This window comes from Nicotiana tabacum, chromosome 21, assembly GCF_000715075.1.
Source record: "Nicotiana tabacum cultivar K326 chromosome 21, ASM71507v2, whole genome shotgun sequence".
NCBI classification, from domain to species: Eukaryota; Viridiplantae; Streptophyta; class Magnoliopsida; order Solanales; family Solanaceae; genus Nicotiana; species Nicotiana tabacum.
This window is the reverse complement of record NC_134100.1, coordinates 21,433,079-21,460,247: the sequence shown is the minus strand read 5'-3', so window position 1 is coordinate 21,460,247 and position 27,169 is coordinate 21,433,079. Positions and strand designations below refer to the sequence as shown.

The following is a 27,169-nucleotide window of genomic DNA, read 5'->3' as shown; positions in this document are numbered from 1 at the left end:
TAGGGTAATTTACTAAACAAGAACATTTAGGGTAATAAAGTTTCCAATAGTGTATAGGAATGAAAAAATCCTTTTTTTATTTTTCTGCACTCCACCCTATACCCCCCCCCCTCCCGCGCAAATTCCCCGCAATTTTTTTTTTCTTTTTTTTTTGTATTTTTAATTTTCTATTTTTTCGTTTTTCTGCACCATCCACCCACCCTCACCCGCAAAATATTTTTCAACTTACACATTTTAAGGCAAAAGACTCTTTAATGCAAGATGAGCATGGTTCTAAAACATGGGTCAAGTTGGGCGGGTTGGGCTATGACTCATTGTTTAGCCCATCTTAGCCCAAGTATATTTTTGACTGGGTTGGGCAATGACCAATTTATTGGCCTAACCCATCTTGATCCGCCCAAATTCAACCCAACCTGCCTATTTGCCACCCCTAAGCCCGCCCTATAACAGGTTTAGTGAAAAGTGATGGAGGTTACAACCAGAAGGTAGCATTTTGAAACGTAACTCAAAATCAGTTCAGTTACTATAAATACATGCAAGGTGACTTTTTTCATTACATTTAGGACTGAACAGGTCTTCCTTCAAGAACGTCTTCTTCTCTGGTATTCCAGACAAGTCATGAGTGAGATAATAAGTACAACGACCAGTTCATAAGAGAAGCTGGCATTTCATTCAAGGAATTGCATCCAAATGAAAAGGAAAAGCTAAAAAGCAAATACAATTCAGAATTTTTAACATCTGATTAGAAATTGCTACTAGACCAATATTCAATGCCCTGGGGTTCAAGAAATGTAGCGCAGTCGAGGAGGTTGCAAGATAATTGATTTGGGAACTATTGAATGACTTGAAAATACAAAGCTCAACAGTCAACAACATATGCAATTGAAACTAGAAATACAAGCCAATACATCAATGGCATGACTATATTTCTCATCGTACTAAAACATGTTTTTATATCAAACCATTTCAGCAGTGATACGAAGAATCATAGAAATATCCATATCCAGTCTAGCTTTCACACAGTAGTCCTATATTAAATTCAAACAAAATAAAGAGTAAAAGACTATGATGCTATGTCGTTACTGCTCTCCTTCGCCTGATTCGCGTTTTGAAGCTTCCTTGATCTCATCCCCGGCATCATCCTGGAATCACATCATTTAACAACAGAAAAACCATTGCAGTGTCAGAATGACAATGGTCAAGGCAATAACAAACAGTCAATTTGACTAAATTGGATTAGTTCAACTCAATATTTTAAAATTATAATTTAGATATAAAAAATTATACAAAAAGTACTATAAGTTACAATTCTTCTCATGTCAATATGATTAAAAAAATGTTAAAATGTTGGTCAAACTTCACAAAGTTTGAATCTCGAGAAGTAAAATGTGTCGCATAAATGAAACGGAGGGAGTGGCATTTAGCAATCAAGCTAGTCCATTTCCTGGGTGTACATGTACAAAGGTCATGCACTTCCCAAAAAACTTTTGCTCGTGTGCACGGTATTGTTGGTGGGTGCATCTGCATTGGTGGGTGTGTATTTCTGAGAGAGAGAGAGAGAGACCGTGGTATCAGAAGTCCAAAGTGTAAGATTGTCTCGGAGAAGTTGCATAATCAATGTACTGTCCTTGTAAGATTCCTCACCCAGAGTATCCAGCTCCGCGATGGCATCGTCAAAGGCCTGAAAAGACACATCACTGTTTATAAATGTCACACTGATAGGCGCATCGTCTTGCCTTTATTTTTCTTTTGTTTGTGTTGCTTTGGCGGTTCCAAAACTACATACTACTACCAGCTACAAAGGTCAGTAGGGAAGAAAACTCCACCAAAAAAGTACAGACAAGCAGACCTGTATTTTAAACTCTGGAATACAAAATGCAACGACGACTATAAGGTTGAGATGTACAGCACATGGAACAAACAGAGGAGCTCAGAAAGTGAAACACTAATTACAACTTCAAGAGTTTATCTTAGCTCAACTTTTCAAACCATTTGTCTTAAAAAAATGCTCTTACAATCAGCTTCAGCTTCAAGTATTTGTAATTAAAAAGCACAAAGAAGGTTGACAGTTAAAACAACTTACACCAAAGTTCATAAAGTTATACAACAAGCATATAAAATATTCAACCATGCCAAATTAACTGCACAATTTGTTTTATCTGCTGACTGGAATGGTAAAATCATCCTTTCCTCAATGCCAGCCAGGTTATAGTATCATCCTTCTCTGATCCTCTTATCTCTTCTTATCCTAATGCCATCACATCCCTTCCCCCATTAAATCTTGGCGAAGGCTTATAACTTTAAGAGACAACTATATTATGGGAAAAAACAATCCAGTCCCATCCCATTTAACTCTAACAACAAACCACAGATTAAAACTATACATCTCTTTAAACATTCATATGTTTGAATATCTATACAGGCTAGATTCATCCATAAAGAATTGCCCCAATAAGGCATCTTTAAACAAAACTTGTAAGCCTAGGAGCTCGTGGTTTTTGGACAATCTTATTCCGTTCACTCTCCCTCAGCAGGAATGTGGGGAATCACAGAATGGCGTCTATGAGATTTGATATGTATCTACTCAAAAGATTATATGAAATAGTATAACTGCGATGTGATAAGTACATCACTTAATTCATAAAGATGTCAATTTCCTTCATCCTACAATTATGTAAACAGCAAAAAGATGCTCATTTGTAGTCCTCCGTTTTGTCTTAGCAATGTGTATATGACTGGACTTCTGGGTTGTCGTTTCCTTCGTGAACTCGCACGGGACAAGGGATTTATTCTTTGGGTTACCGAAAGCCAATTGCGAACTAAATGATGGTTGCTCATGCATAAGCAAAAAAAAATATTCAGATATTTCAATGTATTCTTACCTCCATGCTAACTAAAGAAAAGCAATCTCATTTTACAAACTAGCCCATGCAATTTCTTGTCTCGTCAATCTTTGTCATAATAATATTTGTGACCCTATAGTGAGGTTTAGAATAGATATACACTCCACAAACCCCACTTCGTCTAAAAGATTTACACTGCCCAAACCTCTGGAGTGGCAGCGCTGTTTTCTCTTTCCATCCTTATTTTCGAAAACTAAGTATTACGAATAAAACTCTCTTTCATGGAGCAGAATAGGCAAGTAAAGCCAACAATAACAAACATCAAAAGCTAAAGTTAATTCTTTATTCCCACATGCAATTTAAAATTAGAACAAATATCTCACTGTTTTATAGCCTAAGCACAATCGATCAATCAAACATAAGATGATAATCCAAGTTAAACGAATCGACTGAAGCTGAGAAAGGTACCTGCTTTGCAAGGTTACAAGCACGATCCGACGAGTTGAGAATTTCATAATAGAACACTGAAAAGTTAAGGGCAAGTCCCAGCCTGATTGGGTGAGTAGGAGCTAGTTCAGCCAAAGCAATATCCTAGATCACAAGACATAAATGATAAAACAACTCAAATCATTGTCATATGCAATTAAGCAGGTGAGGAATAAAGAGCTAATCTATGGATTACCAACCTGAGCAGACTTGTAGGCTAATAAAGTGTTCTCTGCGGCTTCTTTCCTTTCTGCCCCTGTCTTAAACTCAGCCAAGTACCTGTGATAATCACCTTTCATCTTCAAGTAAAACACTTTAGACTCGGCTGTTGAGGCAACTGGTATTAAATGGGACTCAAGGAGGTTCAAAATCCCATCACATATCTTGCTGAGTTCAGCCTCAATTTTGCCTCTGTATTCTTTAATGCTGCTAACATGGTCTTCATTTCCACGGCTTTCCTCTTTCTGCTCAATTGAAGAGATTATCCTCCATGAAGCCCTTCTTGCACCAATCACATTCTTGTAAGCCACAGAAAGAAGATTCCTTTCCTCCACGGTCAGTTCTTCAACATCTACTGTCTTTGCGACCTTCTCCATAAACTCAACCATTTCTTCATACCGCTCAGCCTGCTCAGCCAGCTTGGCCATGTACACATTTTCTTCACGTGTTGACTCGGCCATGTTTGTTGTCTAGTTATCTGATGCAACACAAAATCCAGGTAACTAAAATTGACAGATGGCAGAAAATACACATAGCTGGACTCACTTTGTGGGACTAAATAATGGCAATTCTCCTTTATTCCTTGAAATAATGGTGTTGGACTCTATGCCCATGCAATCTTTTGGGACATAAAAGAGCCCTAGAATCACGGATACTAGATTTATGGAACTTTGTAGTCCCAAACACCATGCAGCTAGAAGTTATAGATGAAATTCATGCTTTAATTTTTAGATTTTTACTAAATAAAGTGATAAATTTAATACTCCATTACTCCCTCCGTTTCAATTTATGTGAACTTATTTGACTGGGCACGGAATTTAAGAAGAAAAAAAAGACTTTTGAACTTGTGGTGTAAAATGAGGCACATATATTTTATATGGTTATAAATCATTAAATAAAGGTAAATTATTTCCAAATATGAAAATGAGTCATTCTTTTTGGGCACGGACTAAAAAAGAAATACGTTCACCTAAATTAAAACACAGGGAGTATCATTTATGTATTTGTTTGCGGTCCATAAGTATTTTCATCGTGGCATTGATAGCAAACTGTGACATAAATCCTCATGGGAAACTCATCCATTTGCTTGCTGAAACTCAAATTTAGCATCAATATTCTCAAAAAAAATTTGTCTCGCCAAATGAAATATGTACTTACCCAATCCCAAAACTATTTACTATTTAGTCAAACAATTTTTTCTTTAAACATTACTTTTTCAAACATTCTAAAGGTGTTTTAACTCAGGGACGGATCTATGTGTATGGGATGGGGTGGTACGCCACCAGCAATCTTTGGTAGAGACTATGCAATAGTATGTATACATGTATGTATATATAGAAGGAATGTGTACAAATAATATAAGTGGCACCCCCGTTAACAAAATGGTTCAAGGTGCCACTAGCAAGACACTACCTTTACCACCTTGGTTGCAGGGGATCGATTCCATCCTAGCACAATTGTTTTAAAAGTTTTTGTTTTACGCATTTAAGACCGCATAATTACTGGAGGAGGTTTACTCCTTTACTTCTTCTTTCTCTTTCCTTAATTACTCTTTTTTGTTTGTTAGTAGTTCCTAGTGAATTTTTTTTAATTTTATTAGTTTATTTTTAAAGTTCTTTTCTTCTTTTTAACATAAAATATAAAAATCTTTTCCTTTCACAAATATATTTTTCCTTGTCAAAAAAAAATCTCCACTATTGTGTTTTCCCAACTCCTTCATTATTTATGAATAAATGATAAAAAATTAATTTTTCTTCGGGAGCACAACCCCAGTAAATCTATTTGCAAAAGTAATAATAATAATAATAATAATAATAATAGAAATCCTTGAATAAGTTACTGTTCTAATCAAAGATGAAACTTTATTTTGTTGTCAAATTACTCTAAAGTAGGACAATTTTATATTATATTGAGTGAGTGAATTTTTATAAAAAATAGTAAATTGAATAATGTTCGTAAACTTACGTTTTTTCTAATGTTTAGAGTGCTTATTAGTATAAGTTTTGCTTAATAATGTTTAGAGTGCTTATTAGTAAATTGAATAATGTTAGTATAAGTTTTGCATTGAGTATCTAAATATAAATTGATAACGAGCTTTTTTCTTATACAAAATGTATACTCCAGTTGAATCTTCTGCTTTTTTTCCCATGTTGTCATAATTATTACATTTGTTTTTGCTCGATCGATTTGTCTATATTAACCTCAAAGACGAATAACCCGAAGCGAAACCCAAATAAACAAACAGATTAAATTTACACCCTATTTAAACAATGTAAAATGTAACATGACTACGTTCAAAATTTATGGCACCCAGAGCCTCTAAATCCTGGATCAGCCTCTGTTTTAACTACAAAGTTGTGATTTATAATTCTATGTAGTTCTTTTATAAAAAAAAAAATCGAATTCATACCTAGAATTAAATGTGTTTTCCTCCGTCATCCTTTTCGAGACTTACAATACTTACTTCCACCAAGTTTACACCAAACCAAGCTATTTAAGCTTAAATTAAGAATTAAAGTGAAAATACATATCATTTAATTATAATTAAGTGATAAATGTGTGTTTGGATTGGCCTAAACACCGGGTGCCGGTAAGTTTATAGTGAGTGCTACTTAAAATAAGACTAGCACTACAAACAAGCAATATTTTAATGTAATAGCCCAAGCTCTACCTAAAATCTGAACAAATCAGTAACATTTTTAAATATAGGAACTGAAATATGGATTGAACAAGTACCTGATTGATGTATAGCTAATGGTCTCTGATTGTAGAGCTTTTTTGTGCAGTGGAGGAACAAGGAATAGCTAATGGGGTTATTTATAGTAAGGCGAGTTGAAGAGAAGCGGACTTTTGCAAATTTACACATTTCACGGGTTGACCCTGACCCGTCAAAAGATTCGCTGTGGCTGCCGGTTGGCGTCACGCTGGCTTTCACGGTTTTCATTTGGGGAAAAGCTCCCAATTGTCAAAAACTCCGCCTTTGACCGATGACCATTTTGGATTCGTTTTTATGTTTTGCTTCTAATCCGTTTGTACATAAGAATTTTTTTACTTTTTTCCCGAAATCAGTATTCATCATAAAATTTTAAATTTTCACTTGAAAATTTGAAAAAATTTCAAAAAGTGGTTTTTTAAAATTTTTACCCAGATCAGTCACAAAATTTCAAAAATAATTCAAAATTATATTCATTACCAAACACAACTCTAATTTTCAAATACCATTTTCACTTGAAATTTTTTCCACTTTTTTGGAATGTTACAATTCTTATGTCCAAACACCCACTAAGTTTATGTCATTTTTTCTTCCCAAAACCATTAGAAAGTATTTGTTTAGTTTTGCAGCAAATATTGCGAGATCCAAAATACAGATATGCTTATAAGTAGTTATGTAAGGATTATAATATCAAAGTCAAGTAACGTTGATATTGCTAATATATGTAATGTTATTCTACTTTTTATTTTGTATAAAACAACAAAATATATAATATCTCGTATAAGTTATGTTGGCCTTTAAGTTATAAAGAATTTTATATTAAAAAATCAAATATTGTACCACAAATGTTGATGATGCAAAAGTTTCAATTCATAAGCCAAACTTAATATTAATACAGAGTTTTATGTTGGAATTATTTTTTTAATTCTTGTACATGACCAAATTAAACTTCCTCCCAAGCAAGTCCCAACCCGAGTCGCTTTCACGTTTTCTTTTTCTTTTTAAGTTTGCTTTCTATTATTTCTATCCTGTTATGATTTTTTTCACATCATAGTATTTTAGTTTCATTTCTGCCGTTCATTCGTTCTAATTTAGACCGTCTAAATGAGAGACCAATTGCTTTTAGCAATTAGTCCTCTTTAGAACAATTGCAACGTAACGGTTATATCTATCACAATCCTTAGACAGCCCCATTTTGTTAAAAGACGATAACGTTTGCGTGTTTAAAGTTACAATTTAACACCATCACTGATCTCATGAGCTGCTCATTTATGTTAAAGAGATTGTTTAATTTCGTTTTTGTTGGCCAAGGATTGTTTTGAAGATTGACAAAGAAAGCTCAAACATGAACCAAGTTCTATCTCTCCGGTCCATCCTTTGTGCACATAGAAACGGGTAGATTCGAGCAAGTGGGATGCACGTGAAGGAGATAAGCTTAACTTAGTATATTTGATATCTACTGATCGAAAAGGTTGCATAATTTATAAGGAGAAGGACTTCTTAATTAAAGATAACACTATTCAAGATAGAAAAGGAGTTAGAAGTTGAGATCAACTAGAGCTCTTCCACCAAGGAAGAGTAGCATTAAAACTCTAGTTATTTCTTCATCTACTAACTCTATAAATTGCAGAATGTTTTCACATTACAAGGGTTGCACAAACGCAGAAGTTAAACGTGAATTGAGAACAAAATAGCAAGGCAATTTTGCAAGCAGTTCGTGTGTGATTCAAGTGTGCAAACCTGGAGCTACATGAATCAGATAGAAGAATCATCTCCAAGTGTCTGTCTTTTATTCTAGTTCAATTGTAGTAGGTGTTTACCTTTCAGTTTTATCTAGAGGCAATTGTAATAGATACTCAGAGTATTCAAGTTAGAGTTAACTTGAAGTTGTCGCAACAGTTAGAGGCTGTGTGCTACAACGGGATTAGAGTTAGTCCTAAGTTTACAAAAGAGTTTTTGTAAATGCAGTTTTTGGCTCAGTGATTTTAATGGAGAGTTTGGGAAAATCCTACTGGAAAGTAGGTAGTGGTTTTTTTTTACCTTTTGAGCCAGATATTTTTCACATAAAAATACTTGTGTTCTTTACTTTCCGCATTTACTATTTTTACAATAGTAGGTTAAGGAACACTTAGAAGAATCAGGTCTTTCCATAATCAGTTTAAGCGAAAAATTGGTCACCACCCAAATCAGAAAAAACTTACCCGCACCGGATGTTTACACAAAATCAATAGATACATGACATGTGTCTTGCATATGGACTTCAATCATTTAACCATGGTAAATCATATGCATTCTCATCTAATTCAATTAGGTAACCATAGTGAGTTAATATAGTTTGGTGTAAACACCCGGTGTGGGTAAGTATTTACCCACAAATCATCCCCTTCCCCCTCCTCCTTGTGTGGTATTGAAGTTAAAACATCAGCTTTTGTGATGGAAAATTTGTGATCTGACTTATAGCATGTTTGGCCAAGCTGGAATTTTTTTTTTTTAGAGAAAAGTAGTTTGTGTTTGGTTAATCAATTTGAAAAGCACTTTTGAACAATAATTTGTGTTTGGCTAAACTTTTCAAAAAATACTTTTAAGTGTCAAATTACAAATAAGGACATAAAAAGATTTGCTTAATAGTTAATATTATATAAGTAGATAAATAAGTATAAATATTTATTATTAAAGATAATAATCAAGTTTTTTATTTTATTTAAGTAAAATATAATAATTAAATTTAAAAATACTTTATTCTTTCAAAATAATTTAAATATATCAAAAAATCATTCAATAAATATGAAAGTTCATCTCAAAAGTCATTTTATATTACTTAATAGTTTAAACTAAGTAAGGTTATTTTGGTATATATAAGATTTTGCAAAGGGTATTTTTGCTAGGAAGAAAAGTCAAAACTACTTCTACTTATGCTTCTAGGAAGAAGTTATTTTTTTCTGCTTTTTCAAAATTGCTTCTGTTTCGAGCCAAAAGCACTTTTTTCAAAAACAGCTTGGCCAAATACCTCAAATTTGGCCAAAAAGCACTTTTTTGGAAAAAAAAAACACTTTTGGCTGGGGAGAAGCTTGGCCAAACAGGCTATTAGCTTATTTTAGTGGGCATTTGGACATAAGAACTATAAATTTTCGGAAAAAAAATTCAAGTGAAAATGGTATTTGAAAATTAGTGTTGTGTTTGGACATAAATATAATTTTGGATTTTTTTTTGAATTTTTGTGAGTGATGAGTGAAAATTTTGAAAAACAGTTTTTGGAGTTTTTTAATTTTTCGAAAAAATCCAAAATTCATCTTCAAGTGAAAATTAAAAATTTTATGGCCAAATACTGATTTCGAAAAAAAAAATTAGATAAAGTGAAAAACTTTTCATGGGCAAACGGGCTCTTGAAGAGGCTACTTCCTGCTTTGTGACGCCTTTATAATAAAATTTATTAAAATGGATGGAATTTGTGATGGATACGAAGATCCTTTTACAATCCTTAATAAGAAAAGACCTTATGACAAAAATGAGGGTTGTTGTTGGAACGCGATTAATCTAAATAAATTAGATTGTGGTGTAAATTATAAATATAGAACTTGTTTTTGTAGCGGAAGCGAAAACTAAATGAACTGTGGCTGGTCGGCGGTGGTTGTCACGGTGTGTTGGAGCAACCCCCAATTTCACAATCTAAACCCTTTGGATTGAGGGAGAGAGAGAGTTTGCGTGGAAAAATACTGTAGAGAATCTATTTTATTGTATATTGTAAGTATACTTATATAGGGAATCTAGGGTTAACTAATAACCCTATTGGGCCTTAAAGCACCCCTTATGGGTGGACCCAAAATTTCTTACATCTCCCGCTCACACATAATGGGAGTGTTCATCTAGTCTAAGAAACATATTTTCTTCTCATCTCCTCGATAATTCATCATTCATACAGGGAAATAGACTATGTGACCAGCATACTGTAAGAGCTAAGTGATATACATATATTAGGAGTATATAACCTCTCGTCGAGTGCAAAACTGAAAGTAGATCATAAAGTATGCAATACCCTAGATCATACGAATCATATTTTGACATAATTTCAAAATCTCATATATCATTGAGTGTGTTTGGTATGAAGGAAAATATTTTTCAATTTTCTCATGTTTGGTTGGCTTAAATGTTTTGGAGAACATTTTCTTTATGAACTCATTTTCCTCCAATTGGAGGAAAATGTATTCCTTATCAAGAGAAGGGAAAACATTTTCCAAAACTCCTTCTCAACCTTCCCCACCCTCACCAACCCACCCCACCCCCTCTCCAAAAAAGGCTTTTTCTTTTTTTTCAAATTTCAGTTTTTCCGTTACCACCCACTCTCGTACCCCTCGACCCTACCACACACCCCTACCCTCCCTCCCTCGCAAAAAAAAAATTAATTTTTTTTGTAATTTACAATTTCTATTTTTTGCTTTACTGCTCCCCCCGGCCCCGCCCCCACCCCAAAAAAATATTTTTTAAATATATTTTTCAGTTTTAGTTTTTTTATTTATCGGTTTAAAGGTTCAAAATTTTACAAGTTCCAAAGTTATGTGTTTAGAAGTTTACGGGTTCGAAATTCCGTGATTTCGAAGTTTAGCGGTTCGAAAGTTTATGAAATTTGTGGGTTCAGAAGGTTGTTGGTTTGAAAGTTTATGGCTTCATGTTTATTATATCTAAATTATTTATGAATACTCTTGAAAAGTCATTTTCCTTAATTTGCGTACCAAACACCGGAAAATGAATAAGATTACTACTTATTTTCCAAAAAAATATTTTCCGTTATACCAAACACACCCATTATTTCTTGTATTCACAATCATAACTCATAAGTTTTTAGGTGCACCAGTGAACACAAATAAATGAGATTCTATCAATGATTTTTCTCTTATCATGATCCCCTTAACATTAGTATGATTGCTTTTCTAGATATGCTCCGCTAGACCGAATTTGTGTTCATGGTCCTTTAGAAACACACTAAGATAGCCAATATCACACAGTCTTAAGTATCTGATTGGAGTCTTTGAGGGTACAAAATCTTAAGCAACCATAAAAGCTCTGGGTCTCGCACAATAATAAGTTGATAATGGACTTATGTTAACCCAATTGGTCGACATTAGCACACATGGCATGAAACACGTGTTACAACATTCTCTCCTTTTTCCAGGAGCGTATGTCTTTATCTCATAAAGAATATTGTATAGATGATATTTAGACACCATAAGTATCTTTGAGTTCCTTGATCTATAAAATCATATTTAACTCACATCTGACTCACAAAGTAGACTAAGTGAACGTTTTTCACCCTAATGACCATATGTCATTGTTTAAGCGATAATCTGAATTTAAGATAATAGCTCTCAAATTATCCTTATGATAATTTTGCTTAGAATCATGTTGTCGAAGCCCCTTTTTTCTAAGAGTCGAAATCGGGTATACGACATTGGGAGGATAACTCTATTCCCTTTCGAGAATTGGGTCTTAGAAGTTGAAGAGTCTCCACCTAATGATTATAGTGCATTAGAACACTTTTAAGAAAGGTTTGAGATGAAGAGACCAGAGATTAGGGTAAGGGCTAGAAATTATCCCGAGGGGAAGGTGTTAGGCACTCCTTAGGATCCACAAGTGTGGTTCCCGGCCATGCTACAATTGTGACTTTAAGAAGACAAGTAGAAAAATAAAGCAAAGGGTTTCACATAGTTTTCACAAACACGTTTAAGAGTTGAAGAAGTAGAGAGTTTAGAAAATTAGTTTAAAAGAAAACTTAAAAATTAACAAGTAAAAGGGAAAGGGGTCCTAGGTTTACCGATAATATGGATCACATCAATGCAATATCCAGCAATCACTCCTCAGAAGAGGGGTCGCACGTGATATTAGCGCACCGGTCATCATATCCATATTCTACCCTTCCCACCCTGTTAAGGTATTAAAACGCGGAAAGTTTCGTTACTTATTACATGCTAGTACCCGTCCCAATCCTATCAATTCCGGAGGCATTTAGGACTACTAATCCTAGAGGGAAAGGGATTTGGGGCCTTTTGAGAGTTTCAAAGGACAAAATACTAAGACGTCAATCAAAACACATAATACAAGTAAAAGTGGAAGCAGATAAGCAAGTAAGGCTCAAGTAAACCTCCTTAAATCAGATAAGCCAAAGAGTTTAGCATGTCTTGCATGTACTGGTTTGGTCTTTAAAAATTAAAGCGATAAGCGGACTGATTCAACACATACTTTTAGACAGGAAATCCGCATTAGGCTCACTCGAATGCAGTTGTCAAAGACTGAGCCACTTTAATTAGTCAACTTTATCTTAAGTGTGGGACAGAACTACTGATTGTAAAGGAATTGCAGAATAAGATAAGTTTCAGAAAAGATTGCAGACTTAATACAAAGAAAATGGTTTAAAACGAGTTTCAGAAAACATACTTGTTTAAGAAAAAGAGTTGCCGAGTTTTAACAAAAGAACTGAATTGCAGACTGATTCAAAAGGTTTATCAGATAAGTATAAAGAAGTGAATTCAGATTGATTTGAAAAAAATGTTTTTCAAATTATTAGGAAAGTAGTAAGTTTTCAGAAAATATGCACTGATTTGAGAATATTTATCAAGAAGGAAAAAAGATGCACTGATTTGGTTGCAAGAAAAGTTTTAAGGGTTAAGAAAACGTGTAGAAAGTCACTTATTTTAGCAAAAAGGGTCAGTACTATTTTAGATGAGTGAAACAATTCTGATTTGAAGTTCCTATAGGTATGATCTCTATGATTTACTAATTTTAATACCTTTCAAACGTTAACAGCCTTATAAACATGATATTTATATGTTGATTTATCATTAAACCTAACGATTTGCCTAATGCCATTACAAATGTAGAAATGCAAATCCCTATAGGCATGGTATCTATATTCATAGTTGCAGAAATCAGAAAGTTAGATCCTATAGGCATGGTTTCTCCTTGTGAGATTGCATAGATTAACAGTAAAAGTCCTATAGGCATGATTTCTACCCTTTTGTGCATAAAAGTAAATCCCCTCCCCCTTTCACTAAAATCCTATGAGTTTATACAAATTATTACATACTAGTAAAAAATAAGACAGAAATAAAAAAAACATCAGAAATTACAACTACATCCAAGCAGCCTAATTCAGACTTAATATCTAACAATATGAGATTGAACCACTTCCGAGATCCATATTTCCAAAGCCTTCTCTTATCTAGGGTGTTTCAGAGATCCAAAGAGTTTCAAGAACTCCGGGTAGTGCTTACACCTAAGATATTAATTAGAAAGAGTTATAGTGCAGTGTGGAAGGGCCAGCCCTCAGGTGTCCAAGTTCAGAGGGAGCTCAGGGGGTCCCAAGGAAAGGCTCACAAGAGAGGGGCAGAACTTAGTTTCTAAGAATGAGTGTAAGTGCAAGAGGGGGTTAGGGAGTGCCATGGCAGGCTGGTGGTCATGCCTAGCCACAAGGTAGGCTGGCACACTCCCTGACCAAGCATGTTCAGCCAACAAAGAAGAGCACAGACCTATTGAAGGTCAGACTATGGTCTGGACAGTGATTAGGACACTGCCAGACCAAAGTCTCAGGCTCAGAATACACATAAAGGGAAAGGGGAATGGGAATTGAAAGAGTTTAGGACTCAGGGAGTCCAGTCCATATACATGAACAACAATATCAAGTGTTGTCATGTTTTCTGAACCATAACTCAACATACAAAGGGTTTAGGATGGGGGTTCATATAGGAATAAACAAACTTGCAAAAAGCAGTAAAATAAACAAAGAGAAGACTGAAGCATAAACACATAAGAGAGAGGCAGAATTTAAACAAGAAGAGACATACCAGTTGCAGAAAAGTAAGCAGGAAGAAAAGCAGAATACTTGCAGCCAAAGCACAATCAGAGAAGAGGACTCTAGCTTATGAGTTCAGAAAAAAACTCGAATGCTTTTAAGAAAAACTAAGAGTATTTAAGAGAAGAAGTAGTGACTTATGCTGTGTGTGTTCGTGATATGCAATATGTTAGTGAGTGTCATGCAAAAGAGAAGGGGGGGGGGTACTTATAGTACTGAAGACGAGTAAGAATAAGGTAACAAGTATAGCTTTAACACAATCAGAATCAATTAACACAAGACTTCCCTTTAATCAATGGATTATTGTTCAAACGGATACTAATAGGATCAAAAATAAGGGAAGAAAATTAGTCCGTAAGCAAAATGGTTGTTGCCATAAAAGGAGCAGTAAAATCATACAATAGGTATTTAAGTCCAAGTACATGATTGTACTTATTTTTGGAAAGGGTTTAGTAAGGCCAAACAAAGAAAGAGAGTCAATTAACCCTTAACAGGCGAGTAAGAGGGAAAAGTTTTGAAATCAGTTATGAGTTTGAAAATCAATCACAGAAGGGACTCAGTATATAAAGGAATGCACAAGTAATAGACATGTGAGGCCAAGCTATGGCAAAAGAAACAACATACAGTAGTAGCATAGAGCAAGCATTCGAAGCATGATAGTCAGGTTTCAGTGGTTTAGTAATAGAGAAAAGGATCAGAGGTATGCAAAGAGTCGAGTGAAAATCATAGTCGAGTTTAACAGGTAGCAAGAACTCAGAACCAAAAGAGTCACATAATGAAAAAAGAGAGTTGAAGTAAAGGAATCACATTGAGCAATTTCAACAGATGAAGAACTTCAGGAACTCAAATAGACCCCTAAAGAACTAGGGTCTTCAAAATTAGTCAGGTTTAGATGCGATAAACAAGTGAAACAAGCAAACAAATTCAGAATCTCAAATAAACCCCAAAAATTAGGGTCTTCAACATGCTAACTCAGAGAGAAAAACAAGGTAAACGAATGTTAACAAACAAACTAAGAAACTCAAACAAAATCTCAAGAATTAGGGTTTTAAACATGCTAACTCAGATAGAAAACAACACAAGAAAAACACAGTAAAACATGTCGAGAATCAGAGAAGAGATTTGAAATACCTTAACATAAAACCCTAATTAAAGAATAAAGAGTTTTGAAAGCAAAAAATTGAAGAAACTTTGAGAAAGATGCTTAGAAAGTTCAAACACATATAGATCCGGGGCAGATCTGAAATAAAATCGAAGGAACCTTAAAGATTAGGATTTCGTAAGAAACCCAGGCGATGAGAAAGGCTTTGAAAACCATCGATCTAAGCAGGAAAGTCGAGGATCGAACTCAAATAGCCATGGCTGGCCTGGACAAAGGTTGAAGACGACCGGAGAACAGTCATCAAGCGAAGGCTTGGTCGAAACCCCTTCAAGATCTGGTCATAGGACCTCAGAGACGAGCACGTAGAGGCCATGAGAGGCTGGTACAGGTCTCCGATGAGCCTAGGAAGCCATGGATTAGGGTTTCAGTGAGAGGCGACGTCTAGGGTTTGAGGTGGGTTGAGAGAGAGAGTTGAGAGAAAGAAGGGATTCAAAGGCGGCATCTTTGAAGGAATGGGGTAGGTTTAGGGGTCGTTTGAAATTAAAAAGGAAAGAATCAATGGTGGCCGTTGATCTAAATGATCAACGGCCGAGATTAAATGGGGTTATGGGCTGGGTCGGTTGAGTAGGTGCTGGGTCGGGTTAAAGGTAATTGGGATGGGTAGTTTGGGCTCGAATTTGGGGCTGAGTTGGGTTAATTAGGGGTGCCAAATTGGCTGAAATTGAAATACAATTGAGGCTAGATTGTAAATAGCCACTTTTCCCATTTTGTTTTATAAAAAATAGCAATAACAATTTTAAGAACAAATTAAAAATACCGGGTAAACAAATATCATATAAATATTAATCAAAAAATGCTGGGGTTAATTTTATAATTATAAGATGCTATCAATTACAAAATAGGCTATAATTACAATTATATGCAATTTAGCTTTTAAAAATGCCAAACGAATTTGTAAAAATGTGCAAAAATCACTTTAATTGTATTTTGGTGTAAATATAAGGATAAAATAAGTTATTTACCAAAAATAATAATTTTGGGAACAATTATTGGATTTATGGTATTAAAATAGGCAATAACTTGGTTTTAAAAATCATTAAAAATACCAAAACTCTTAGGGCATGCTTATATATGCACATATATGCTATTTTGGAAAAATTTGGGTATAAAATTACCTAGGAAAAAATTGGGTATCAACACATGTCTCATCTCCTCACATCACTAAGATAAGGAGGCAGTTGCTTGTGTGAGAAAGTCAACCTCTTGTCTACTTGATATACTTATCAAGAAAATGAACAAATAATGTACATAATATTCAACAATAAAATATGCATGTATGTAAATCAACTTTATTGATAATCAAAGAACATTATTTTTGTGAACAAGGGAAAATAATAACAAAATAAAGTATATCAAAGTCTACGCAAGCTTTGAGACCTTATATGTCTCACAAATGCATCTCTAGACAAAGGCTTGGTCAATGGATCTGCTAACATATTTTTTGTAGACACATATTTCACATTCACTACCTTGCATCTAACCATGTCTCCCGCATAGTTATACTTGATATCTATGTGTTGGTTTTACAATGAAACTTAGGGTCTTTGGTAGAAAATATTACAGCTTCACTATCACAATAGACTAATACGGGTTCATCATTTTCTGCGATATCCAACAAGTGTTCCAAGAACTTTTTCAACCAAACAGATTCTTGTGTTGCTGATGCGAGAGCCACATATTCGGTTTCCATTGTAGATAGTGATACACATGATTGTTTCTTACTACTTCATGATATGGCGCCATTACTGAGTAAGAAAACATACCTTGAGGTAGACTTCATTTCGTCTAGATCTCCTCCATAGTCAGCATAACTGTATCCAACTAATCACAGATCCTTGCCACTTTGATAACAAAGGGCATAATCAGCAGTTCACTTCAGATATCTCATGATCCTCTTTACTGCTTGCCAATATGCTAAACTTGGGTTGGTTTTATATATACTTACCAAGCTAACTACTTGATAAATATCAGGTCTAGTGCACACCATAGCATACATTAGACTTCTGATTGTGCTCTTATAAGGAACTCAGCTCATTATTTATGTCTCTTCAGGAGTCTTAGGACACATCAGACTTCCTAAGGCATGGCCTTTACTGATAGGAGTGTCAACTAGGCTACTATTTTGCATATTGAATCGTTCAAGAACTTTTCTAATGTAATTCTCTTGTGAGAGATACAATAGTTTTTTTGGATGATCTCTTGAAATCTTAACTCCAAGAATATATGCAGCTTAACCAATATCTTTCATCTCAGATATGGATGATAACTATGACTTTATCTCGGTTATAAACTCATTATCATTTCCAACTATAAGTATGTCATCTACATACAATGTTAAAATCACAAGCTTGTTTCTTGATCTCTTGGTATAAACGTAATGGTTTTCATCCATCATGGTAAAACCATTGGATACAAGAACATTCTGAAAGCGTATATACCACTTCCTTGAAGATTATTTGAGGCCATAAATAGACTTCAAAAGTCTACAAACCTTTTGTTCGTGGCCCTTTTCAATGAAACACTCAGGTTGTTCCATATGGATTTTTTCATCTAGTTCTCCATTAAGAAAGGCAGTCTTTACATCCATCTAATGTAATTCAAGATCCAAGCTTGCAACAATAGCTAGAACTAGGTGAGCAGAGGTAAATCATACAGTAGGCGAGAAAGTCTCTTCGTAATCTATTCCTTTCTACTGTGTATACCCTTTCGCCACCAGTCGAGCCTTATATCTCTCAACTGTGGCATCATCCTTGAGTTTAATTTTGAGAACCCATTTTCTCCCAATTACTTTGCGTCCTTCAGGGAGGACAACTAATTCCCAAACTTTGTTGACTCTCATAAACTCCAATTTATCTTCCATTGCTTTTTTCCATTTATCCTTAGAAGGGTATGAGAAAGCCTCTTTTACATATTTAGGCTTGTTTTCTTCTTGTAGGAGCATCATAAATAGTTCACCGCCTTCAACATCAAATCGACAATTGGGTATCTTTTTACGAGAACCATATCTTATTTGTGATTCATCACTGTTACCATTTGGATCAATGTTGCTCCCACTCGGATCAAGAACATTCATCCTGCTCCCACTTGGAACAAGATCTATGACCATCTCGCTCCTACTTGGAACAAGATCCATTTGGTCACTTCCACTAAATGTAGAAGGATTACTTTCATTCGCATCTGATGAAGGAGGTCGTTGATGAGAAACTAATTCATCATCTGCTAAAATTCTCCCACTCGAATGAAGTGATCCATGTACTTCTTGATCCATTATCTCAAATAAGGTTAGATCTTGACTTACCTATCCTTTCTTAGGGAACTCATCCTCTAAGAATGTGACATTTCATGATCCAAACTCAGCTACACTCCCACTATCTTGCTGACCGATAAACACATAACCCTTTGAGGTTTTAGAGTATCTTATAAAGATACTTTTCTTTCCCCTGGGGCCCAATTTGCCATATTTGTGAGAGGAATCATGTGTATAGGTAGCATAAACCCAAGGTCTTAATACACTTTGGTCGGGTTATTTTTCGGTCCATAACTTATATGGAGTAGCGGTAATAGATTTTGTAGGCACTCGATTAAGTACATATGTGGCAGTAAGCAGCGGATCACCCCAACAACTAATTGGGAGGTTAGCTTGTGCCATCATTGACCTAACTATTTCTACGAGTGTTCTATTTCTTCTCTCTACAACACCATTTTGTTGTGGAGTATTTGGGATAGTCAACTGACGAACTATTCCCTTTTCATCACATAAATTATTAAACTAGGTTGGTAAGTATTCATAACCATGGTCAGTACGAAGAGCTTCTATCTTCTTGTCTAATTGATTTTCCACTAAGCTCATATAATGTTTGAAGCAACTTATTGCTTCTGATTTGTGGGAAATTAAATAGACATAACTGAAATGGATAAAATTATCAGTAAATGTGATGAAATAACTTGTTACATGCCTAGAGCTAACATTCATAGGCTCGTAGATGTCCGAATGGACTAATTGCAAAGGATATTCAGCTCTAGTCGTCTGATCAAAAGGTTTTCTTGCAGATTTTTCAGCTAGACAATTTTCACAAGTGGACAATTCTACATGTTCTATATTGGAAATCAAACCTTGTTTTGCTAACCTTTGCATTCTTTGTTGGCCAATATGACCAAGTTCATGCTATATGTTTACATCATTATCATATTTATGTGAAGAAACAAACATAGAAAAACTAGAATTATTATTAAATGAATCATAATCCAAATCCATAATAATTAAACCTATGGTCACATGACCAAAACCAAATAAAGTTGAACCACAAGTCAACTTGGAAGAATTGTCATGATAAAACAAGTCAAATCCTAGCTTAAGCAAAACTGAAACTGAAATAGTATTTCGGTGAATTGTTGGTGCAAAGAAAACATCATGTAGTATTAGGTCTCGACCACCACGCAGGACTAACTTGCATGTACTGTCCCTTCAACAAGAACTTTATTGTTGTTGCCCACATATATCCACTTTGCTCCACGTGGAACTCACCAACATTTAACAAAGGCACTGCATTCCCAGACTATGTGGTCTGTTGCTCCTGAGTCTACACTACATAAAGGATTAGATTCAGTTAGAAAAACAAAACTAGAAACACAAAGTTCACTAATTCGAGAATCGTGAAATACCTTTCTAGGAGGCTCAGAGCAATCTCTAGCATAATGACCCTTTTTGTCACAATTATAAAAATTTGACTTTAGCAACTTTGATACATTTGGGATGTATGTTCTTGACTTTTTCAGTCTTTTCCCTTTTAGCAGGTTGAGCTGGCGAGCTTGAGGTGACCCTCTCTTCTTTACCCAGTTCCTTTTCTTTGAATCACTCTTGGTTTTGGAGGTCGTTTCCATGTGCAACTCAGTTGTTGGCTTTGCAGTCTCAAGTCGTTCCTTCTCTAACTCAATATGCCTCCAGACATCTTCTATAGTTGTGATTTGCTCATTATGGGTCAGATGCATTTTTATATGATCCCAAGAACTAGGTAAAGAGCGTATGACATCTTGGTTTTATTATTCATCAGTCAACACATAACTTGTATCTTTCAACTCCCCAATCATATTTGTCATTTGCCTTAGATGTATTTTCATTAAATGTTCTGGGTGTTTCTTATATGAATCAAATTTGATCATTAAGAATCGCAGCCTTGTAGTGGAATATGTACCAAACCTTTTCCTCAAAACATTCTAATAAAGGGTGAAAAGTGCATATTTTGAGTGTGGTTATGTGTTAGTTCTTGTGTGAGTTGTAGGAGTTCACACCACTTTTGAAGGGAAAATATACGCATTATGTGTTTCTTATGTATAGGAACAAACTTATGCAGAAAATGATCAAATAGGAGAACAATTGGTGAAAAACAGCTAAAGAGAAAAGTTCCGAACAACGAAGCGAGGTTCACTTCACCAAACCATGACCAGAGGAGAAGAAACCAGAAAAGTCCCGGACAGCGTAGCGATGACTGGGACCGAAGCATAAAAAATCAATTTTTCTGATCCAAGTTATGAGAAGCCAATTTTGCCCCAACTCAACCCTAAACCGTATAAATATGAGAGTTAGCCACTTTTTGAAGGGAGAAAACTTTGGAGAGGTAAGAACACGCTTGGAGCAAGGATAAGGATTCAACTTCACGTTTTTCCTATTTTTCATTGTTATGAATATTAATCTTATATATGTGCAAACAATTATGAGTAGCTAAATTCTCACCTAGGGTTTGATGGAATCTATTGAAGGATCATTTTCCACTTTGTTTAATATAAATTTGCCATTTACTTTTCTTTAGTTATTCAACTATATTTTTATTGTTGTTGGTTGAAGGGCCCTCAATTGACTGTGCCTATTTAGTGTGTACTGCTCGAGATAGAGTATGCATTTAGGTAGTTATTGAACAATATTACTCCTAACATATTTGAGAAATCAATATGGAGGGTTAAAGGTGTGATTAAAGATAACGAACCCTTGGTGCGATCGTAGTGAGCAGGAAATTAGTGGCAGCTAGCGTAGTTCAAGAGAATATGTCTATTAAATTGTGGTAGTTGCTCGAGAGAGAACTACTATACCCAATTACTCACGATTGGTAGAGAATACTTAGGCGAATTTATAGGAAACGTAGTGGGAGAGATTCCGACAATTGGAGAAATTGTAACCCTAGACCTTTCCAATCTTATCTACAACATTTGCTTTGTTAGTAATAAAATTACAACTTTTTAATTACCATTCTTTTAGTTAGTAAACACTCAGATCATTATTCAATATTTCTGAAACTTGATTACTTCAATTCTTGTGAAACTAACAGTTGTGATTAGTAGGTTAATTCCATGTGGGATTCGACTCCGGACTTATAAACCGAATTATATTTGCAATGACTGTTTCGTCCTTTTTATAAGGCATAATTGGGCATGATCAAATTTTAGCGTCGTTGCTGGGGAATTAACGGTGTTATTAATTACAACAACCTAAATAATTTAACCTCATCCACCTAATTAATTTTGTTAGTAGTAGACATGCTAAGATAAAAATATGGAAAGTGAACAGATTATCAGATTTCCGGTAACGAAACCAATTTATTTAACCTCAAAGTAGTTTTTGTAGTCAAAGTCAATATTAAAGAAAATCAGATTTCTAATAATCAGGTTTACTTCACTTTGCCAAAAATAAGAGAATAAAATAAGAAATTGAAATGATAAGCGTAGGAAAGAAATCTTATTGATGGTCGTTGTTTTTTCAAAAGTTGTGAATAAGAGTCTTCTATCAATTATGATATAGAAGTAAAAAATTGATTGCATATATTCGTGGATATTCAGATGATCTTATAAAATAAGGTAAGGACCTTTATATAAGGATATAAATATATAACTATTTTCCCTCGCTTAATTCCTACTCGTCATTAATATTAACTACATTAATTTCCCGTTACTGAAATTACTCACAACTGTTATGGTAATAATAAGTGATCACGCATAATTAGGGATAAAGATGATTCCCTTTCCATATTCGTACATGTAACGACCTGACCGGTCATTTCGCTTTCTAGATCTCTTTCCCCTAAATAAGACTCCTCGTATGTGCTTTTACTGTTTTATGACTTGCAGGGATGGTTAGTTCGGGTTTGGAATGGTTTGGGTTGAAAATGGAACACTCAGTTCCTTAATATTGGCTATAATGGGCTAAGTTTGACTTGAATCAATATTTTGAGTAAATGACCTTGGAACAGGTATTTGACGGTCCCGATAGGTTTGTATGATTATTTTGGACTTGGGCGTATGCTCAGATCGGGTTTTGGGTGACCCAAGAGCGTTTCGGCACTTAATATTGAAAGTTAGCACGTTGAAGATTTTAGCGTTCTTTAATTTTGGTTTGAAGTAGGATTAGGCATTATCGAGATCCGTTTGGGATTCTGGGCCTATGAATAGTTCCATATGGTGAATTAAGATTTGCACGAAAAATTTGGTGTCATTCCGAGTAGTCTAAATATGATTCAGCGCGTTCGGAGCATATTGGAAACTTGAAGTTCATAATTTGATTCAATTTAGTTTTGGGGTGCGATTCTCAGTTTCGTTGTTGTTTTACGTGTTTCGTGAGTTCGAGCAGGTTCGTTTTATGTTTATGGACCTGTTGGTGTATTTGGACGGGGTCTCGAGTGGCTCGGGTGTATTTCGGACCACCCGGAGCCAAGTTGAAAACACCAGATTTTAAAGTTCTAGTTTCCTTCTTCGCGAAGGTGGAAGGACCCTTACGTTTGCAATGAATGATTTGGGGTACTGGAGGCTGGGGGATTTTTTCCCTTCACATTTTCGTATGCAGTACCGCGTTTGCGGAGGCCTGGGCCCTTTAGCCTTCGCGTTCGCATTTGGTAGCCCGCGTTCTCGTAGAAGCCCGGGCCTAGGCCTGGGCAACCCAATTTCCGTACGCATTCGCATGTTGGGCCCCGCATTCGCATAGAGCCTTTTTCCTAGGCTCCTCAGCTTTGCTTTTGTGATCGTGAGAGATTGGCCGCGATCGTGTATAAGGACCCCTAGGTAGAAACATCTTTTAAAAACTGGACTTAGGCTATTTTGGCTCATTTTCTTTCATTTCCTGGGCGATTTTGGAGCTCTTGGAGAGGGGTTTTCACCTAGCACTTTGAGGTAAGTAATTTCTATATAAGATGAGTTTAATGCATAGATTATGGGTAGATTTTAACATGTAAAATGGTGGAAATTAAGGATTTAGTTAGAAAACCTAGGTTTTGACAAAAATGAGATTTAACCACAAAATTGATTATGGAATTGGGTGAGAATTATATATTTGAGTTCGCGAGGTTATGGGTAACATTTATCTTCAATAATTTCCGGAATCCGAGCACGTGGGCTAGGGGGTGAATTTTAGGAATCTTCCAATTTGGGTTGGGAAATTACTCTAATAGTTAAATTATGAACTTTTGAACATGTATTGATTAATTTATGTAACATTTGACTAGTTTCGAATTGTTCGGCACTAAGTTGAGGCTTTAGAACGAATTTGTAGGCCAAAAAGTAAGCTTTGAGACGAGGTAAGTCTCTTGCCTAACGTTGTAAGACGAAACTTACCCCATAGGTGATTTAAATTACTATTTGCTTCTAATTGTGGGGGCTACGCACGTACGAGGTGATGAGAGTCCGTGCATAGCGATTAATTATGCTATGTCCGAGTAGTTTAGGAACCAAATCATGAAATACTTGCGATGTCTGTGCCATACCTGTTAATTAAAGTGCTTAATTTATATTGAAACTTGATAAAAGATTTGTAAGAGGGCGGATTTTCCTTACTTGAGTTTTGGTGGGTTACTTGACCGTTAATAGAAATTGTGCTTCTTTGTGTATTATCCTTGTAAGAGCTTGTAAATCAAGTGTTTATAAAGTATACTCTCTTCTTGTGGAGCGGGCCGAATGCCTCGATAGTAGAATAGATGCATCTATGGTTCGTGCCGCTCGACCCTCGGCACTGTACACATTATTCTGGATCAAGTTGTACAACCTCGGCATAAATCGTGATTAATAATACTCGGAGCCTAAGTATACTTGATATTATTTTATGGCTTGTGAGGTTGAAATTTTTAAATGACAGAAATTGACTTGGAATTTACTATTTGTGAAAGGATTATTTATTCACTTCCTATTACTAAGTTACTGTTGTTAATTAATAATTCAATGCTTATTTAGAATTTCTATATTTTATTGTTAACCCATAGTAAGTGTCGATGTCGACCCCTCGTCACTACTTCTTCGAGGTTAGACTAGATACTTACTGGTTATATGTTGTTTATGTACTCATGCTATACTTCTGCACTAACCGTGCAGGATTTGAGGCAGGTGCATCTGACAATCATATCGGCGCGCACCCCCGTTACCTTGAGGCCTAGTGGTGAGCTGCTTCTTGAGCCATTTTACAGCACCTAGAGTCTCTCTTTTGTATTTATATTCCGTCTACTTTATTTTAGACAGCAATTAGAGTTTTGTATATTCTACTAGTTACTCATATACTTGTGACACTAGGTTTTGGCACACATACTAATAGACTTTATGGTTTTAGATTAATCATTTCACTGCATTTGTGCCTTCATTAGTCTTTATTTTTCTTATTAAATTTGTCTACTCCTTATCTTCTAAAAAAATGGAACTTAAGCTACTTGGAAATTTATCAAAAAGGGAAATTTGCATGATTAGCTCACTAAGGGCTTGCCTAGCGGTAACGTTGGGCGCCATCGCAACATATAGAGAAATGTGGTCGTGACAACATGGTATTAGCGCACTAGGTTCACGTAGGTCTCACAAGTTATGAGCAGCCGTAATAGAGTCTTGCGGATCGGTGCTGAAACGTCTGTACTTATCTTCGAGAGGCTATAGGGTGTTAGGAACTACTCTTTCTTCATCTCCTATCGTGCAGTTGATGTTATACTAAGTATCTTTGTTTTATTCACTCACAGATGGTGAGAACGCGTGCAGCCGACGTACCTGATCATGGAGGGGTTGCTCCCACTATTGCTAGAGGCCGAGGCTGAGGGAGGGCTCCAACTTGTGGCAAAGGATGAGGTCGTCCTAGAGTTGCTCCAGTGGTACCACTAGTGGATCTAGTAGAGGATCCTATCATTGAGGATCAGGGCGAGGTGCCTGCGGCGGGGCTAGACCTAGTGGATTTCATGTCCGCACCAGTTTTCTAGGAGATCATAGGCTGTATGTTGTGGTTCATGAATTTTATAACTCGGGCTGGTTTATTTCCAACGGACCCAGCCACATCTCAGGCGGGAAGGGGATCATGGACCCCTACCGCTCAGGCTCCAGGGCATGCAACTATCATATACCAAACCTCGGGCGCACTACCTGTGGTTGGAGCCTAGCCAGTTACAACGGCTATAACTAAGTCCAGACCAATTGCGGCCGGCGAGCCGCAGAAGCTCTTGGATAGGTGGACCAGACTACATTCTCCTATCTTTTAAGGTGAGCGACATGAGGACCCTTAGGACTTTATTGATCGGTGCAGGGATAGACTGCATAACATGAGGATATTGGAGTCCCACAGGGTCGACTTTACCACCTTTTAGCTGGAGGGCAGGGCCCATAGGTGGTGGAAGTCCTATCTTCTTGGCAGACCAATAGGTTCTCCTCCTTTGACGTGGGACCAGTTCACACATGTCTTTCTGGATAGGTATATTCCACCCTCTAAGAGGAAAGAGATGTGGTTTTAGTTTGAGCAGCTCCAGTAGGGTCAGATGTCAGTGACCGACTATGAGGAGAGATTCTCTGAGTTGTCTCGCCATGCACTTTTGATACTTCCTACTAATGCAGAGAGAGTGTAGAGGTTCATTGTGGGTTTGCATTCAGGTATCCAGGACACTATGGACCGAGAGGTTGAGATAGGGACTACTTACGAGCTAGTTGTAGAGATAGCTCAAAGGATCGAGAGTGTCCGTTAACGAAGCCAAGAGAAGATGCCGCAGGACAAGCGGTTTTGTTATTTTGGAGGGTTCAGTAGTGCTCCATCTGGGGGCAGAGGTCAGTTCGTGAGGGGTCAGTCTACCAGGCCTACATATCCAGCATTGCCACCTCCTCGGGATGCTCCAGTCTAGCCCTATTTCTTTACCATTCCAGAGAGCTCCTATCGTCCCCTAGCTATTCAGGCTTCCTCTAGTCAGTATTCAGATAATTAGGGTCAGACTTCAAGTCAGCAATCCGCCATTCCGAGAGGTTGTTTCGAGTGCAGATATCTTGGTAACTTAAGGGGGTTTTGCTCCAGGCTTCGGGGTAAGGCAATACAGTAGGGTTCTCAACCTATGATTACAGTGCCAGTTGCCACACTAGTTATTCGGCCGCCTAGAGGTGGAGAGAATGTGGGTAGGGGTCATCCTAAAGGTGGAGGCCAGATAGGTGGAGGCCCTCCAGGTGTGAGCCAGTTAGATGGAGACTAGCCAGTCGACGCTTTAACTAGGTTCTATGCTTTCCCATCCATACCAGATGTAGTGGCCTCGGATATCGTGATCACACGTATTATTTCTATCTGCAGTAGGGATGCTTTGGTACAATTTGATCCAAGGTTTATGTATTCATATGTGTCATATCTATTTGCTCATTTTCTGGTGTTCCTCGCGAGTCCTTGGGTATTCCTGTATATGTGTCCATGCTAGTAGGCGATTCTATTGTTGTGGATCAGATCAATCGATCCTATATCGTGAATTTATGTGGTTATGAGACTACACCGATCTTCTATTGCTTGATATGACCAACATTGAGGTCATCCTAGGCATGGATTGGTTGTCTCTATATCATGCCATCCTTGATTGCCATGCCAAGACTGTTACCTTGATGATGCTAGAGTTGCCTAGATTGGAGTGGAAGGGTTAGTCTGTCAGTGCACCTAGTCAGATTAT

At 36.3% G+C, this 27,169-nt stretch overlaps 1 protein-coding gene across 2 annotated transcripts; it reads right to left on the bottom strand.

The window, feature by feature from the left end:
- Nucleotides 1-933: 933 nt before the first annotated feature.
- On the bottom strand, nt 934-6,497 carry LOC107829791 (14-3-3-like protein E). 2 transcript variants are annotated; one of them, NM_001326233.1, is made up of 5 exons: nt 6,285-6,316; nt 3,530-4,026; nt 3,312-3,434; nt 1,565-1,681; nt 934-1,142 (listed from the first exon to the last, which is right to left on the bottom strand). In NM_001326233.1, exons 2-5 carry the CDS (start codon nt 4,007-4,009, stop codon nt 1,080-1,082), a joined length of 783 nt encoding a protein of 260 aa, NP_001313162.1. In that variant the 5' UTR covers nt 4,010-4,026; nt 6,285-6,316; the 3' UTR covers nt 934-1,079. The 2 variants fall into 2 exon arrangements, with proteins under 2 accessions (NP_001313162.1, XP_016512745.1); XM_016657259.2 differs by lacking the exon at nt 934-1,142 and having other exon boundaries at nt 1,241-1,681; nt 6,285-6,497.
- Nucleotides 6,498-27,169: the final 20,672 nt, after the last annotated feature.

Coding starts and splice junctions, on each gene's coding strand:
- LOC107829791 (XM_016657259.2), bottom strand. CDS start 4,009: ATGGCCGAGTCAACACGTGAAGAAAATGTGTACATGGCCAAGCTGGCT. Junction 3,435..3,529: donor TAGCCTACAAGTCTGCTCAG/GTTGGTAATCCA, acceptor CTTGTGATCTAG/GATATTGCTTTGGCTGAACT. Junction 1,682..3,311: donor CTTGTAACCTTGCAAAGCAG/GTACCTTTCTCA, acceptor GTGTCTTTTCAG/GCCTTTGACGATGCCATCGC.